The sequence below is a fragment of the Vipera berus genome, assembly GCF_964194415.1.
Source record: "Vipera berus genome assembly, contig: HAP1_SCAFFOLD_87, whole genome shotgun sequence".
Classification (NCBI taxonomy): Eukaryota; Metazoa; Chordata; class Lepidosauria; order Squamata; family Viperidae; genus Vipera; species Vipera berus.
The window spans coordinates 101772-117924 of record NW_027673614.1 but is presented as its reverse complement, the minus strand read 5'-3'; the positions used below and the strand labels follow the sequence as shown (position 1 = coordinate 117924).

Below are 16153 nucleotides of genomic sequence, written 5' to 3'. Positions count from 1 at the left end.
TTGGCATTTGCATATGACACACTTGCTAAAAATGCTAGCCATTACTGGCCCAAGACAATAACCTATGAAATATTTAAGATCATGTCACCCTTCCTCCATACTGACTCATGCATTGCTATGCATAATTAAGGGAATTTTTAAGCTATGCATTTTTCTTCATGAATTGCCAGGGCCTTCCTCTAGCTACATCAATGCTTGAATTTCATTTACTGCACCACCAATTGGCCCCTTCCAACCTCTCAATCCTTAACTCCAAGAACTCAAACCTCCTTGGGCAATGACATGCAGTTACAGTATGAGGTACAGTGCCCAGGCCACTGTTTAGAACTGAATAAATAGTCAATAGCAACTATTGAAAAATCCGGCCTTTAGAAAAAGGCCACTGTGAGTGAAAACGAAACATTTTCTGCATTTTCAGCACCGCAGTCTTTTCATTCTGCATTTTATAGGAAGAGTTGAGTTTATCACTCTAATTTGAATGAAGCCATCTGAACAAAAGCGAGTTCCTGAAAAAAGCACACATCCGATGACTTACAAAATCCACATTTAGGGCCTTAAAACAGAGGCAGCTTATTCAAATTAAAACCTACAGCAAGACTTTCTTACCTGCTATTCTGTGGGCCACCAGGCCTTCAAGATGCAAAGGCTCTTCCCCTGGGGCCTGAGAGGTTTCCCCGTGATGCTCAGCCTCATTTAAGGGCATCTGAGTTTGGACTGCTGTTGTGGATGAGGGAGGTGATATCAGCAGAGGATGCTGCCCTTCCATGACTTTGCATGCTGCTGCATGAGGCCTGAGAGAGGTGGGTGGGCTTCCTGCCATCTGCCCAAGGCTCTTTCCTTGTATTACAGCTGACTGTTGATTCTGATAGCCATATGGAGAATAGGCCTCTCTGAGATCTTGTGCTGGACACTCCGGTTCTCCAACACTGTTGAGCAATAGTTTCATAGGATGCGCTTTAGGTATTGGTTCGGCCATCTGGGGCACACTGGAGCCAAGGGAGGTTTGTGAAGGGCCTCCTGGAATCAAGCCAAAAGCATTGGTAGCCTTTGGTTGTACCACTTGAGGTCCTATCACAGGTTGGGCAGACATTGAAAGAGCTACGGGATGTGGCCTGTCTTCTCTGGTAGCCAATGGAACACTCTGGGATTTAGGCATCATGGAGACCGAGGGATCCAGGTCATGCATGAGCATATTGAGAGCTTCAATGGATTGTTCTATTTCCTTCTGGGAGGCAACTGTAGGGAATTCAGGGATGCTTATGCTTTGAGAGGGTGCTGCTTGTGAAGGGCTGGATTGGGGACTTGCACTAGCAATGCTGGAACTGTGGCTGTCTCGAGCACCATCCTGTTGACGTGATGGAGGTCTGCTACCTCCACTTTGTTGCTGCCAAGAATTAAGCCCCCTCTGGACAGCTTCTCGACTACTTGTGCTCCGGGTTGGTGCTTGAGGAAGCTGGGAGATTTCAGCAGTAGCTGTGGGGAAGGACTGGGAGCGATATATGCTATTTGAGTCATAGCCATAGGGATACTGCTGGCTGGAGGCTGGTGGCTGGGGTTGTAACCAGCCAGGAGTGGGGAAGCCATGCTGGTGATAATCAGCCAAATTTTCTTGGGCAGACACTGAGGGCCTGATGTGCGCATAAGGATCATGAGGGTGACGTCCCATGATGTTCCGCAAGGCATTCTGATTGTTGTAGGGATAACCACCATTGATAACCATCTCCGAATCGTGCAGCTTGTCTAAGCCATTGAAGTTGGATGAACCATTGGGTAAGGAATTGAGGCTCTCCATCCGGGGAGCCTCATGATAGCCAATGTCACTGGTGTTGGTAGCGCCATCGAAAGAGGAAAGGGTACCTAAGCTACCCACACTGTGTCCATCCTGGTTGGGCAACTCATCATCCAAAATGTCAGTTTCCCTCTCAGCCACTAAGCCAGCAGCTTCCCCATTGACATGAACCTGAGCTGGTATAATATGGCGGCCTGGTGAAGCAGAAAGAGCTGCTGTTACCTCACTGGGGCTGTGGTTGTGCATGGTGGCTTCGTTTTCCAAACCAAATCCACTAAGCAAACTCTCAAGCTCCCGCTTTTCTTCAGGGGTCAAAATAGGGTTGTTTCCTCCACTGCTGCTGGGAACCGAAGATGCTGCCTGCTCATCAGTCTTGTCCGTCTTAGTGGAAGCAGTTGAGTTCCCTGAATCACTGCTTACCGAGAGCGTGTGCTCAATGTGGTTGGGGGCGGCAGAGAGGGCAAGCCGGTTGGGGTTGACAGTGCCAGTGCTGCCGTGAAGCGAGTCTTTCTTTTTCACCTTGGCATAGAGGCTTCCATCCAGGGGTCCTTGGGTGTGCCCAACTTCTGCATGGAAGATCAGAGAAAGAAGACAAGGAAATTGTCAGTTAAGCCAGATCTCCTAGTTCATGGGTTTCCAAACCTGGCAACTTTTAAGACTTACGGATTTTAACTCTCAGAATTTTTCAGCCAGCATGGCTGGCTGAAGAATTCTGGGAGTTGAAGTCCACAAGTCTTAAAGTTGCCAGGTATGGAGACCCCTGTCCTAGTTGAAACTTAAAATGATTTCTGGGCTGGTGTCCACTTTTGGTTACCAAGAGAATAAACATAGCTACTCTACCAATTGAACACTCGGAAATTCATGTCACATGTCCTCTGCACCGAAGAGGCATCAATCTGTGTCCCTGAGGTCTGCCCCATACACAGGAACTCATTGCAGCTGAAGAAGCACTGATGAATCAGAGCCAAAACAATTGCACGGGACGCTTCCCGCTTTCTTTTTCCCCCCCGTTATCTGAACACAGAATGTTTTTTCATAGCAGTTGTGTTTCACATTGATCCAATGATATAGGAAACCCTGGCAAAGGAGAGAGGGGGATGTAAAACTACAAAAATATAAACAGTTTCCCATAAATGGCATTCTAGGAGGAGCTGAACCTCTGCCTTTTGCTGTAAGCCAGGAACTACAAAATACAGGAGGGGGGGTTTTTTTGGGCCCCTCTACAGGTCTGTTTGGTTTTACTTGGCCAGAAAATAAATCCTGGCAACTGCAATGGAGAATATAATGAAAAAGTTGGCTGAATATGCATGCTTCTCTCTACTGGTTGCTGGGGAACATAAATGGGAGGGCACTGTTATCTCCAATAATCTGTTTGTGAGTATGTATTTAATCCACCACCGTGGGAACCAATGTTAGATTAAGGATATGTATCTATGATGTGTTAGTCAGGAAATCTGACAGATGGTTAAACACACTGCTCCACACTTACCTATACTTGCCCAACCTGTTAATGGCAGTAATTGGTGGTTGTTTTTCCACTGGAAAACAGCTGAAATTTAATAGGGGAGGAAATAAAGGATTCCACTAATCATATGCCTTAATGTGTCTCTTATTAAAACTATATGGGCAGCACCAGTTGTTAATCCCATTTATAGCGATAGAATAGGACTTGGTGATCAACAGGGCAAGTTTTTTTGGCAACTCAAAGACTGGTGAGTTGTTTGCCAGTGCCCTAAATAGGACTTTGGTCATAAAGGTCATATTGTTTTGTTTTAACGTTGAATAAATAGAACAATTCAGCCAGAGTTCTTGTCAGATAAGTAAGATTAAACGTCTATTTACTTTCTTGTATGAAAGAACCCTGATAAAATTCATAGTTGCATTAGATCACATATTTGATGCATCAAAACTGCTTTCTATGTGGGTTTTAGGAAAGTTCGAAAAGGGCTGTAATATATATTTAAAAAACCTTTATATTTATTCATAGAGAAAATCAGAAAATATGTTCTTTTTCTTGTTTTGGAGCCTCTGTGAATTTTCCTGGAACTGCTTGAATACAACATGGAATGCACTTGTTTGGGGGGGGGGGGGGAATGACTTCTCTTTGGCAAAAAGCCAAAGATTGATTCAGGAACAAAAGATGAACTAATGGAAGAGTGTAGATCACAAAGCGCTTATCTGCAAAGATCAAGCACTTCCGAAATGGACTCACAATTCTAACTTACCACAATTCTTTCTCACGAAGCACAAAGATGCATGCATACATGTATGCATATGCATTCACACACATACAGGCACGCACAGATACACATCCAAATACTATTAACAACCATTATACAGCAGTAACTATAGAATTTATGTAAGCAAAAGCATAAATCCAGCATCTACTTTCCTTTGCTCCCCCCCAAAAGGAGGCTAAAGTAATATACATATACGAAAAACCATCACCAGAGCACCAAGAACACATTAACACAGAGACAAAATGTTCAAGAAATACACAGTAGTGCTCAGCATCTAAAATACCACACACTTGTTCATTTCATGGCCAACTGCATAGTGGTAGTGTGCATGCACAATTACTCGTCTAAAATTTGTTTACACTAACTATTAGGGGAGGGGAGCAAATCACACATCCTTATAAAGAGGCAGTCATAAAATACTTTCCAGGGTTTTCTAGTGATCAACACTTAAACCTACCAAATCTTTTCTAAACTCAGTTAAAGAACTTTCAACATAATTTTCCGGAACTGACCTTTCTCAGAAGGCTATATGGAGTCCAGGTTGCCCAACTGCAATCATTGCATTACAAAGATGGAATGAACCTCTCACATTCTTCCCAAGGGTTGGGCAGCTGCACATACAAGCCCCGAACAACTGATGAATTTTGTGTGGAAGCCACAAGAATGATTGAAGTAAAACCTACACTGTAGTCTGCTTCTCCTCTTGGGAGTCATACCATCCCTTCAATCTCCTGGAGCCATTAAGTGTCCTTAGTGAGATTGCATAACCAGAAGAACTGATGCGGCCACAATGGGCTGGTGGTACAAATTTCAGCTTAAGAAGTGAATTGTTGAGCCTACAACAAAACACATCTGTATTTAGTTAACAGGTCCAAAAGCTGCTCTCTGGTGCCAGTAGAACTCTCCCAAAGCCATCTTGCTGCCAAACAATTATTTTTAATTTGAAAATGCAGCCAGAAGACATACCAGAATGCATCTTGCATATCGTTCTATTTCAAGGGTTCATGGGAAGCTGAGAGGGGCAAAGAGGAGAGAGACTAATCTTGTCCCCAAATACCTTGTCAAGAGGATCACCCACCAATTTGGGATGCTCACTAAAGGAATGGATGGTAGGTGGGTAGGATGTTCTGGATACCTAACTGACCTTGTTCTGTCCTTGCTGTATTTCTACCAAAGCTGCCCCTATAAATAGCAGGTTGGGTTCAGGGAATCATTCAGCTTATCAGAGAGAAGATGTGGTTATGGTATAGAATAATAGACTATTCTGCTCCCATTACTGCTAGCAGTCTTCAATATGTTCCCAAGATAACAGTTAGCCCTCAAAGAGGTGATAATTTTCTGTTCCATTTTAGGGATGGGCATCTGAGAGAGGCAACCCCCCCTCCCCATCCCCTACTTGAGCCAATAAACCTTTATCTCAGATCTAGCAGAAACACTGGCTTTATCAGAAGGCTTTTCACTTGTACAAATTTCTTTTTGTCTCCTGAGATTGCCCAATTCCATCATGAAATCAAGGTCCCATAGTGCCTAGCTCCCCCCCCACTCTACCCCGCTCTGCTTTTCAAGAGAGTATCCAGAAGGTGGCTTTGCTATTTCCTTTTTGATTTCCTTGTTCCCTTCCTATGGAGGAAAATGCACCAAGGAAATTAAAGTAAGTATTGAAAGAGGTATAGATTTTTCCCATTTTCTCACCGAAAACAAAATAGCCCTTTCTTCCCTTCCTTATCCACCAAAGTCCCAGACAGGAGCCATGATGGTACTCACACAAACAACCAGAAAGTCAGAGGGGTGAGGTTGTTAACAGTGCAAGTGCCCACAAGCATTAAGGCAGAATGGAGGGTCTTTTGTCTTCTATAAGGAGTAGCATGCAACATAGTTGATGTGGCATTCTGTCCTTCTGCACTGTCTGCTCTATGTTACACAGAATTGTGAAACAAGAGAATTCCACTCCCACCAAGCCTATACACATTATCGATATAATGATAATGTAGGTTTATCTCCAAAGCTTAAACACTGAAAACTGTGAGCATGATGAGATAATTGTACTTTGTTACTCACTTTGCAACAAAATGTGAATGGAACTAATTTCATGAGGAATTAGGTACTGGGAGTTCTTCCAGGGGACATCAACACAACAACACTGTGCTTGCAAAAAAGAGTACACACACACACACACACACAAACACACACACACACACAGACACTGGTCCTTTGCTGTGATAAAGAATTACAATAGTGCTATGAACAGTACCTAAACGATTACAAACCATCCCAACCTGTGAACATCTTTGTTGTGACTTTAAACGTTATTTCTCTCTTTTTCAAATTGAATGAAAAAAATCCAGCTGAGGTGAGGCAGATTTTCCCTCAGCCATTTGTTATAAAAAAAAAACAAAAAACCCAAAACACTGTTCTGGTGCCCAGTCTAGCTAGTAGCAACAGGTGCCTCCCTTGTTGATCTCCTCTGTTCCAATAATGAAGGCCAGCAGACAGACCCATTCAGTCAAGTGACACGCAGGAAAGAGAGGAGGAAGAACACCCGTTTGTTTATTGATGCAGCTGCCAGAGTTGTCAAAGATAGTAGATACTGCAAGGGCATGAAAGAGGGAAGCGGCTAAGTTGTCTGTATCGATTCAGAGAGCAAGAACAAGGATTTCAATGCCAATAGCAAAAAAAAGATAATTGTTCTGTCTGCTACCCAGCCCTTCTAGCTCTGCTGAGGGAAATTAACAGCCTAGTCAGGTAAGGATAGATTCCTCATTTTGCTCTTCAATGTCTCACCTTTCACCCAAATGAATAATACTCTGAGCTGTGTGATGTAGAAATATAGCTGGATTATTTGGGGTTATTCCTCACATTTTTTTTCTTCTATATATCTACCTCACACATCCCAATCTTCCTAAATGGAAGGTTCGTGTTTTGATACGGAAAAGTTATTAAAAGAATCTATAATGAAAAGGTACTGCCGGCTGGGACCACTTCCAGCTTTCTGGAAATGGTGGGAGTCAAGTCCAATTATAATTCTGCCAGCCTAGATGGCGTCAGTCAGTCAGTTTACTCTGCAGAAAAATATTAATAAAAAGGAATCAGTTACATGACAAACAGCAGCTCTGGAGAAAAGTCTTGGGTAGGTAAATTTTATTCTCCAGGTTCTACCAGTTAGAATTCCCAAGTCACATTGAGTTTAACTTTCAGGTTTTTCCTTAGTAAAGAGCAACTGAATCACCTGATCAAATCAATCACACACCATTGGCTACAGTATTCATTGGCAGGAGTTATTTCTCCTAATCTCTCGATCTAGGTAAAGTTTTACATCCCTTCTCCCCTTGTGCTCTCCTCGGAAATTCAGTCACCAGTCACAACACAAAGATGATAAAAAACAATTTGGTTGAGTTTGTGAAGGTTAACGTCTACAAGTCCCATCGTGAGAGGGTGCGCATGCAAATTTATAAAAAGAACAGGGGTTTTTCACAAAACAGCTTCTCTTAGATAGCAAGAAGAGTAGCATCTCTGGGTACTCATCCTCCCTGCCTCAGAGACTCTGATGGCAAACTGGGATAAAGGACCCAGACATGTAGCAGACATGTAGAGACAGTTCTTCGTACTCTGTATTAGAGACCTCCGGTACCCGCCTAAAAATCGTATTGCCTTCTGGTTTGGGAGGTGGGTCGCCTCAACAAGCCCCCCTCCCTTACCTCAGTCACAGGACCAGGGGGAGCACTTTTCCAAGCAGGAAAAGCCTAAATTGGTCCCATTTCTATTTTTTTATTTTTTATTTTATTTTTGAGCATGGATCACCCCAAGACCAGAACTAAACCCCATCACAGGCAAGACAAACTTACCACTTAGGGAAGTCTCTGCAGCTGGAGAGAAACTGGGCTTGTTTGTTTAATTCTTCAGAGTTGAAGTGCAAGGGTGCTCCTAAAAGAGCTCGGCCGGAGCAGACTGTCACTCCATCTTTTCTCAGGCATGGGAATGAGGCTTGTTTTTCCCTTGGCTTGTAGGAAACGAGTGGGATAAAACCCTGTCTGTAATTTCAGCCAGTCAGATCCCGAGGGGTTCACTTATCATCCCGTAGTTATGTGATTTCAGGATGACATCACAGAAAAGGCTGAGTGACTGAAGTGCAGAAGGAGTTTCTTCAGCTCCCAGCCACTCACATACAGTCCTCTAGTCACCGAGAGAAAACAGGGGTGTGTGTGTGTGTGTGTGGCGGTGGTTGAAAAGAGGCGGAGAAAAGAGGCAGAATGACAGTGGAGCAAGAGGGAGGGTGAAAAGAGAGCTTTAACCTAAGGGGAGGAGATCAGAGGCCCGGCCAAATCATTCCTTTCCATTCCCTACTCGCCAAAACATTTCTCTTTCTTCCAGAGGGACCTCCCACAACCACAGCAGCATTTTCCAGCTGCTAAACAAAAAAGACTTAGGAAGGGATTTATTTCTTTAAAATGAATAAAAATAATAAGTCACATCCAGTTTAAAACATGACATTAAGGACAGCTGACTCCTCTAGCTAATCTGAGGGATTTAGATCACCCAGGGGGGAAAAAAAAGTTCAAAGCAAAATACAACACTTCTAATTTCCTGGCACTGGTATTCTTTGTGATATTTGCCTCCTCCTTATCAAGCTTCTAGTGCATTCCCATGCACTAGGTAAGGGGGATGCCAGCTTCCTCTAACAATGTGAATGCTTTAACTCATACAGTATATGTAACTTACAAGTCCAGAGTGTAATTCTTTATGAAGTGCCTACAGGAGAGCAGTACTTCTGTGGAGTTTAAAACCTGCTTTTCAAAAACTTGAACCTTGGACCCTACTGACTGACAGAGCTATTGGATGCTTCTGTTAACAGCCAGCTGTAAAACAAGGAAGTCTTTAGGATTTGGGTTAAAAAAAATCTAGCAAACTCAATATTAGGTTGCATTTGAAGGTATTCTTGAAGTGAAAGACAACATTTCTGCAGTATAACAAGGAAAAGAAACCGTCTCACTTTTCTTTTGGACCTAAAATTCAGCAGTGCCAAAAATTATCCAGAAACATGGGGCCAATCCACAGCATGAGCCACTTTGCTCAATTCTACTTCAACTATTCATTCAACTATTAATTTTTCACAGATCATCCCAAAAGATCAGAAATCTCTTGAGAGGGCAAGAACATTGAGATTGTTTCGTTTAAAGCCTTCCCATTAAGTTGTGAATCAGCTCATTCCTAGATTTTGTATTCATTTGCATTCTACTGCATTGTCAATTTGAATACACATTAATGGCAATCAAAACATGACCAAAGGGATGTTGTTGTGCCAGTCTTGCCCAGTATGGTGTCCTACAGATATATTGAAACTATAAAACCAAAATTCTAACTAGAGCAGGGGTGGGCAGCTATGGCCCCTTTATGACCTGTGGACTTCAACTCCCAGAATTCCTGAGCCAGATTGGATGCCATTTTCAGAGAAGACATCATATTTGCAGTTTTTTCTCATAACACATTACTTCGGGGACTGAGCTGTGTATTTTTCCTCAGGCTTCTGCATTGCGGCAATCTAGAATTTTCCCTGCCAACCTCTGATCCTGCACCTTGACATCTTAAACCACAGAGGAGGGTGTCCATGCCAACAAAAGGAGATGTAAACCAAGAAGGTAGATTCCTCTTCGTTTAGTCATCTGCTGAAAGGCAAGGAGACAGCTCCCATCTCCCTATAGGCAAGAACAAGGGGGAAAGAGGCAGAAAGAGTAAAGGAGTCAAATATAAGGATGGAAACAAAGCCCTTGCTAATGGGAGTTTCATATGGATTGTTGATAGCTTTAGCAGGCGAGGCAGACCAAAGCCACTACAGTACGCAGAAAGATTAGCAGCCAACCACTCTCTCTTCTGCGCCTTCTGCTTTTTTGTGGTCTGAAAGTGTATTGACTCTTGTGGTCTTTTCACTATGAGATTATTGGCTCTCGTGTCCCTGTGTGAGACAGATTTCTCTTTCGTCTCCCCTTCTCTTTCTGGAAGACGCTGGAAGATGAACAGAGATCCTCCCACTTCGTCTATATGATAGCAATCAAGGACTATTGTGGGAACATCAGATAGTCTGTCATAAAATTCTTAAGTGAACAAAAAACGTCCTACTTATTATGACGACACGAACAATACTAATAATAACAATAAAGAATGCAGGTAATGTGCAAAGAGGTAATGGCTGCACAAGAAAGATAGTTTATCTTTAACTTCAATCTACATTCAACTTCTTTGTGTTGAAGGATAAAAATTGTCCCAAGCCTATTAGTTATCTATATTTATATTTGTTATTTTTAAACTGCCCATCTCCCTCAAAGAGGGGCTCTATTGTCCCCAAGAAGTAAATATCACATTGATTAAAACTTTTCTGAATGGTAGAGCTTACCATTCTCCTTGCAAACTACTATTCGGGAGTGTACAAAATTTCATTTAAGTGTTTACATTTACATGCAACACTGTGTAATTTTCTATTCTCTAAATTCTATCAAGGAATGTTATAATCTTCTGCCTCAGTGAACTTTGCACTATTCACACCAGTGCTTCAGTATTTGCCAGTCCATATGCAGAGTTGTTCAATAATTTAGAATAATATCAGACTATCACCACTACATGTGTTCTTACTGGTAAAGGTTAAATTAAAAGCCATTTCATTATTCAGAAAGGCAGTCATACAGCCAATAGAATTGGACTCAGAAAGCACACCCATCCATTATTTTTATTAAGGCTCACAAACTATTCTTGCAGTACATTTACCTCTAAACTAGTGGGTTCACTAGAGTTCATACATAATAATATTGAGCCAATACATTGTCACTTTATGAAGATATCATAAAACACAGATTACAGATTATAAAAAGCAAGTATAGCTGTTTACAGAATCTTGCAGCTGAATTTTGTGTGTGAGAGAGAGATCAAGAAAGATATGTGAGGTTGCACATAAAGATCTGGGGAATTATGGGAACTGAAGTCCAACACATCAAAGGGCTGCCAGGTTGAGAAAGTCCAAATTATGGAATGGAATTCAGAGGACATCATACATACATGATACTAAATATAATATATTATAATCATGCCCATCTCCCTGCAACTTTTCTAGAATGGTTGGGAATATTTGGGGAATAAAATGAGGGTAGTGTGCATAAAAGATTCAAAAGAGGGTAAAAAAGGAGAAGAGGAGAATTAATTAATTAATTAATTAATAATGCCTGGAATGGACAAGCTTTCTTCAAATCAAAATGAGTAGAGCTGTAGTGAATGAAGTCACTTTGCAAAGTGCATTAAAATTAGAATTACTGTAGATAATGGAGAACTGCAGGTACATGCCCTGTGATGAATTAAAACAACAATTCCAGCCATTCCAAAATCCTTCACTGAACATTTAGAGAATTATAATACCACTGGAGTGATAGTGAATCTCAAGGAAAAAAAACACAAAAAAACATATTGAGCCTTTTCAGCAGATCTAAATCATAGGTTGCTTTACTAGCAAAACTGACCTATAGTTTTTGTTAAACTTGTAAGTTTTAAAAATAAATACTGTGTGGCCATTCGCTCTGAGAGATGTAATCGAGTCTACATAGTGGTGCTGTATATAATTATCCATCAAGTATTTGGCATAAATCAATGGCTAAATATGAACAGCACCCGCTGTAATACATTACTTAAAATTATTTCAGCAAGGTGGCATATACAAATAAGCCATGAGCATTATTCTTTGCCCCCACCCCAACTCCACTGTTCCTTAAATATGATGCATATGAGATTTTATAAATTTCCCAGGATAACCAGCCCAGCCTAGCAACACAAGATGGTCACAAATATACAGTGACTGAAGTTGCTGCTAGGAATGGTCTGTTGATATTCAATCTTACATGCTTCCCCCATGAATGTCCCTTAATCATTTCCATTTCTTCAGTATTCCAGCATCAATAGGATACTTATAGGAGCTCCCACTCTTGTCTGTCCTGCAGGCTATTTATGAGAGAGCTATAAAACCTTGAACAAACAGGATAAATATGAGGTCTTACAGATAAAGTCCCTTAAATACATGCCAAGGAAGGTCTATTTTAACTAGACCTAAATAACTGAGGCCAGATTTATTTTCTCCCTCTATGGCAGAAGAGATCAGACTGAAGTTTTAAGTCCATGATGTCCTGAATTAAATTCAGAATACTATAGCTTTTAAATGACAGAAGCTTCTGTTTAGGACTTACCAATCAATAAATATACTGCTCAAAAAAATAAAGGGAACACTTAAACAACACAATGTACTGTATTTAATAATAGGATGTCTTATCTTGTGTTCCCTTTATTTTTTTGAGCAGTATATATTATCTATATACAGTTAACTTCCTTTGTATTTCTATTAGAGATATATTTCTGAGTTGATTCAGATGGTCAAGTGGATGGTCAGCCTTGAGGATAATACTAATTTAAAATTCGATCTCGCATAATTTAAAATTAACTATTTTGCTTTTTGACATTTAATATGGGACAGGATTATCCTCACTATAACAGACCAAATTAGTTCTTAGCCGTTCCATGGCATCAGAGGACCTCTGTTGTGTATGCATTTTAAATAATTTAAAATCATTATTTTTTAAAAAAAATAATGATGGTAAACTCCTTTGAAGTGCATTTGTATGGAACTAAATAATGGAAATAGGTTAAATCATACATTATTTTTGTCTGTGTCAGTCTGAATTCTGGGCCAATTTGGTAATTTTGCTAAATTATTGATGCCAGAAGACAGACAGAAGCTGAATCTCTGATTCTTTAAAATGGCTTAGTAGTTGCTTTCACTACAATTCCTTCATTCTTAGCAATGCAGATAGAGAGCATTTATGTCAAGAGAACTGTAATAATTCCAATTTGTTTTCAAGTATAATTCAAAGTAGTGCTGAAAACATTTACAGCTTTAATGGGCCTTGATCCAGTTTAACATTAAAGAACATCTCCTCCTACTCACTGATGATAGTAGCTACAATTTTCTTTCTTGTGCTGAAATTCTCTCCCCAGAGAGGCTCTCCAAATTTATTATTTAGAATAATATTACAAGCTTCTCTATTTCAACAGACTGGATATTAGAAATCTTATTACTTGTCTAAGCTTTCATATATTGTCTAAATCTGTTTTTAACCTTTTTTTACTGTTTCTTTAAACGTTTGATTTGCTGAGGTTGGGAAGCGTGGAAGTTTAAATTCCACTCAACCATGGAAATCACTTAGTGATTTTGCACTAGCTGCTATAACTAGAGCAAAATTCGAGTTGTTCTCTTGAATTCACGTAGAAAAAATTTGGTATATACAAATAAAAATGTATGCTTCTTAATGAGTCAATTATGGTGCTCTTATTCCTGAGGTTCCAGAGCATCGTGTTTGACAGAAATATGTATTTAATAATGAAACAAGTAAAAATAAGAAGTAAATAGTAAACATAGAAAGATTGTAAACCATAAGGAGGCAGCCAGCAATTAGTATATGTGAAATTCTACATGTATCTCAGCCAATAATACTGATTTATTCCTAATAAATTACAGTATGCAAAACCAAGATCACAAAAGGTCACCGCAAAGGCTGATAACTTATTTTCTTGTGATACTCCTTTGTAGATTCTGTAATCCTTATAATCTTCTAAAACTTCCAAAAATCATGATCTACATCTTAGGTTCTTTCTCTTGATCAGTCAAGATAATCTCTTCTGGGAGTATTCCAGCTGTTGGGCTTTCCTCCCCCCCCCACCCTTTCTCTCCCCTGCCCCCCAGTAGTCAACTTCCTATGCCACTAATACAAGAGCAGCAGAGTTGCTGTCCTTGGTGACTTTCTTGAGGTATCCTCTTCACTGCAGCCTAGAATCTAGATGATCTGCATAGGAATATTTGCTTTTTCATGAAAAACGCTTTTTGTGTGTGTGCTGGATCACCTTGAATCCAGATCAATAAAATGGACCCTGAGGGAGGTTCTGTGGTGAGAATAGCAAGTGGAACATTTCAAAACCAGAGCAAGCAGATGAGCTCTTTGCCAAGGTTGAGAACTTTGATCAATTGTTGCAACATTATTGTATTTATTGTCTAATGCAAACTAAGGGGATCTCTTGGTGATACTTGTTACAGTAAGCAATTTACACACATATGAAGCAGAAAAGAGTAATCACTGCAGCACACGGAATGCTCCAAGTCAACAGTTTGTTCTCATAAAAGCTATAAGGGTGAAGCTGGTCAAAAGGTTCCTATTGAGATCCTGGGATAAATTCTGCAGAGCTTGACTGTTCGGTTCAATTTCAGATTAAGGAATCTGAACCAATATTATTTCATGGTTCTTCCTTCCCTAACTATTGTCCTAGCTCATGACTACAGTTGCACTTGGATGAGGCTTTTTCTGAATTTTGATTAATCCTCATTCCAATATACATGCTTAACAACAATTTTCTAAATGTGAAAAGCAATAGGCCTATGGGATTTATCCTGGCATTTACCATAGAGTATAACCATGGTTTCCATTTAACAGACAAGGACATTTAAACCAAGGAAGGGGGAACTTGAATGAAGCATGTCTGCACAGCACAGTGATACTCAAAAACATTTGAAATCCTATCTAAAGCCAATATTTATATCCCAATGTGTACGAGTAAGCCAGAGCAGCAGGATACTTATATGTCTTAAGCAGCTGTTGTGTGTATTTTCCATGCCACAACCTGCCATGACCTCACTCACAAACCAGTTATATCTCCGCTTACCACTCTTCCTTCCCCTGGTGTGAAGGGGCATCATTTACAGGGAGGTGAGTACTTTAACTTAGTGAATTAAAACTGATACCAACAATGAGGAGAGATCAACATACTGGACTGTAAATAACAGTGTGAACTCAGCAAGGAAGGCATGGAAGATATCTGAGGGCAAAGGGCCTGCCTGAAAAAATATGGATGGATAGACAGGAACAATTATTGTATGAGTTCATAGCACAAATATGTTGATTAGTAAGGACATGCTTACAATACATACACTTTCATGCATCAAGGATGTTTCCAACGGACACAGAAGAGATATTTCTGTTTATTCTGAAAGGCCAGAAGGATTAATAATCTCCTCTAGAAATATCTTTTGAACTCTTTATTATATATGCATTTCTAGAAATCAAATTTATTCTGGAAAATGTGCAATCTCTGCTTGTATAATCTTAGACAATCTTCACGAGTGTTTTGAGACACAGATTTAATGTGTAATATATTTTGGGTGGGGATTGCAGAATTGGCACTTGGGGCCAAGTAACATGTTTCACAGCATTTAAAATTGTGAGAGTTACAGGTATGCCATCCAAGGAATAATTCTCCATTCATTTATTTCTTAATGAGAGAAGATAAGATGACATCAATTCTGGTGGAAAACAATGCTATAACATATCAGCCTATTGCAATATCAGTATGAATGTGTGGAGGTACCAGAGCGGGGAAATTCCATTATGAGTCCCATCAATCAGAGAAATGCATCTAGAGAGAACCAGAAGGGCCTTTTCTACAGTGGCTCCCACCCTCTGCAATATCATTCCCCCATATATAAGTTTCACCCACATCTTGATACTTTTCTGGAAGGTCCTGAAGACATGGTTCTGTCAGCAGGCGTAGGGACCGCAGACTGACATGGAGCCAATCAAATTGTATGATTGTGCTTGATGTTGCCACGAGGGGGGGGGAGCAGGTTACAGGTAATTTTATACTGTAGAATTATAATGCTATAAGATGCTCAGAGTCACCATGTGTGAGTTGGGAAATCATGTAAATGTGTTTAATAAATAATCAATAAGTGTACAAGAAACCTGGTATACACCATTGTTTCTTAATATGTGTGAGAGATTATCTGAGAATGCACAGCACAATCTTCACATGACAATAGAACATAAGGTATTCCTGGGTTAACAGCTTTTTACATTGAATTTTATGTGCCTCGGGCAATTCTAAATTTTTGGCTGGTTACGTTACAGATAAAATTACCAAGCTTTACTGTGTCTCTCTGGGGCCTTGAAAATATTGGAAAATTACTGTAGATAATTTTCAGTTTAGCTTCCAGCACATTCCCAGTCAATCCTTGTTATCACATTCAGATCAAGCATATATGCCACTTAGCACAGCT

General features: G+C 40.3%; 1 protein-coding gene across 1 annotated transcript; it reads right to left on the bottom strand.

Moving 5' to 3' along the window:
* Positions 1-606: 606 nt before the first annotated feature.
* On the bottom strand, positions 607-8021 carry LOC308679249 (tensin-1-like; the record flags this gene model as incomplete). The annotated part of the gene is made up of 2 exons (XM_081346840.1): positions 7872-8021; positions 607-2355 (listed from the first exon to the last, which is right to left on the bottom strand). A coding segment is annotated over exon 2 (1429 nt), but the record flags the coding sequence as incomplete, so codon positions are not given.
* Between the last annotated feature and the right edge of the window lie 8132 nt (positions 8022-16153).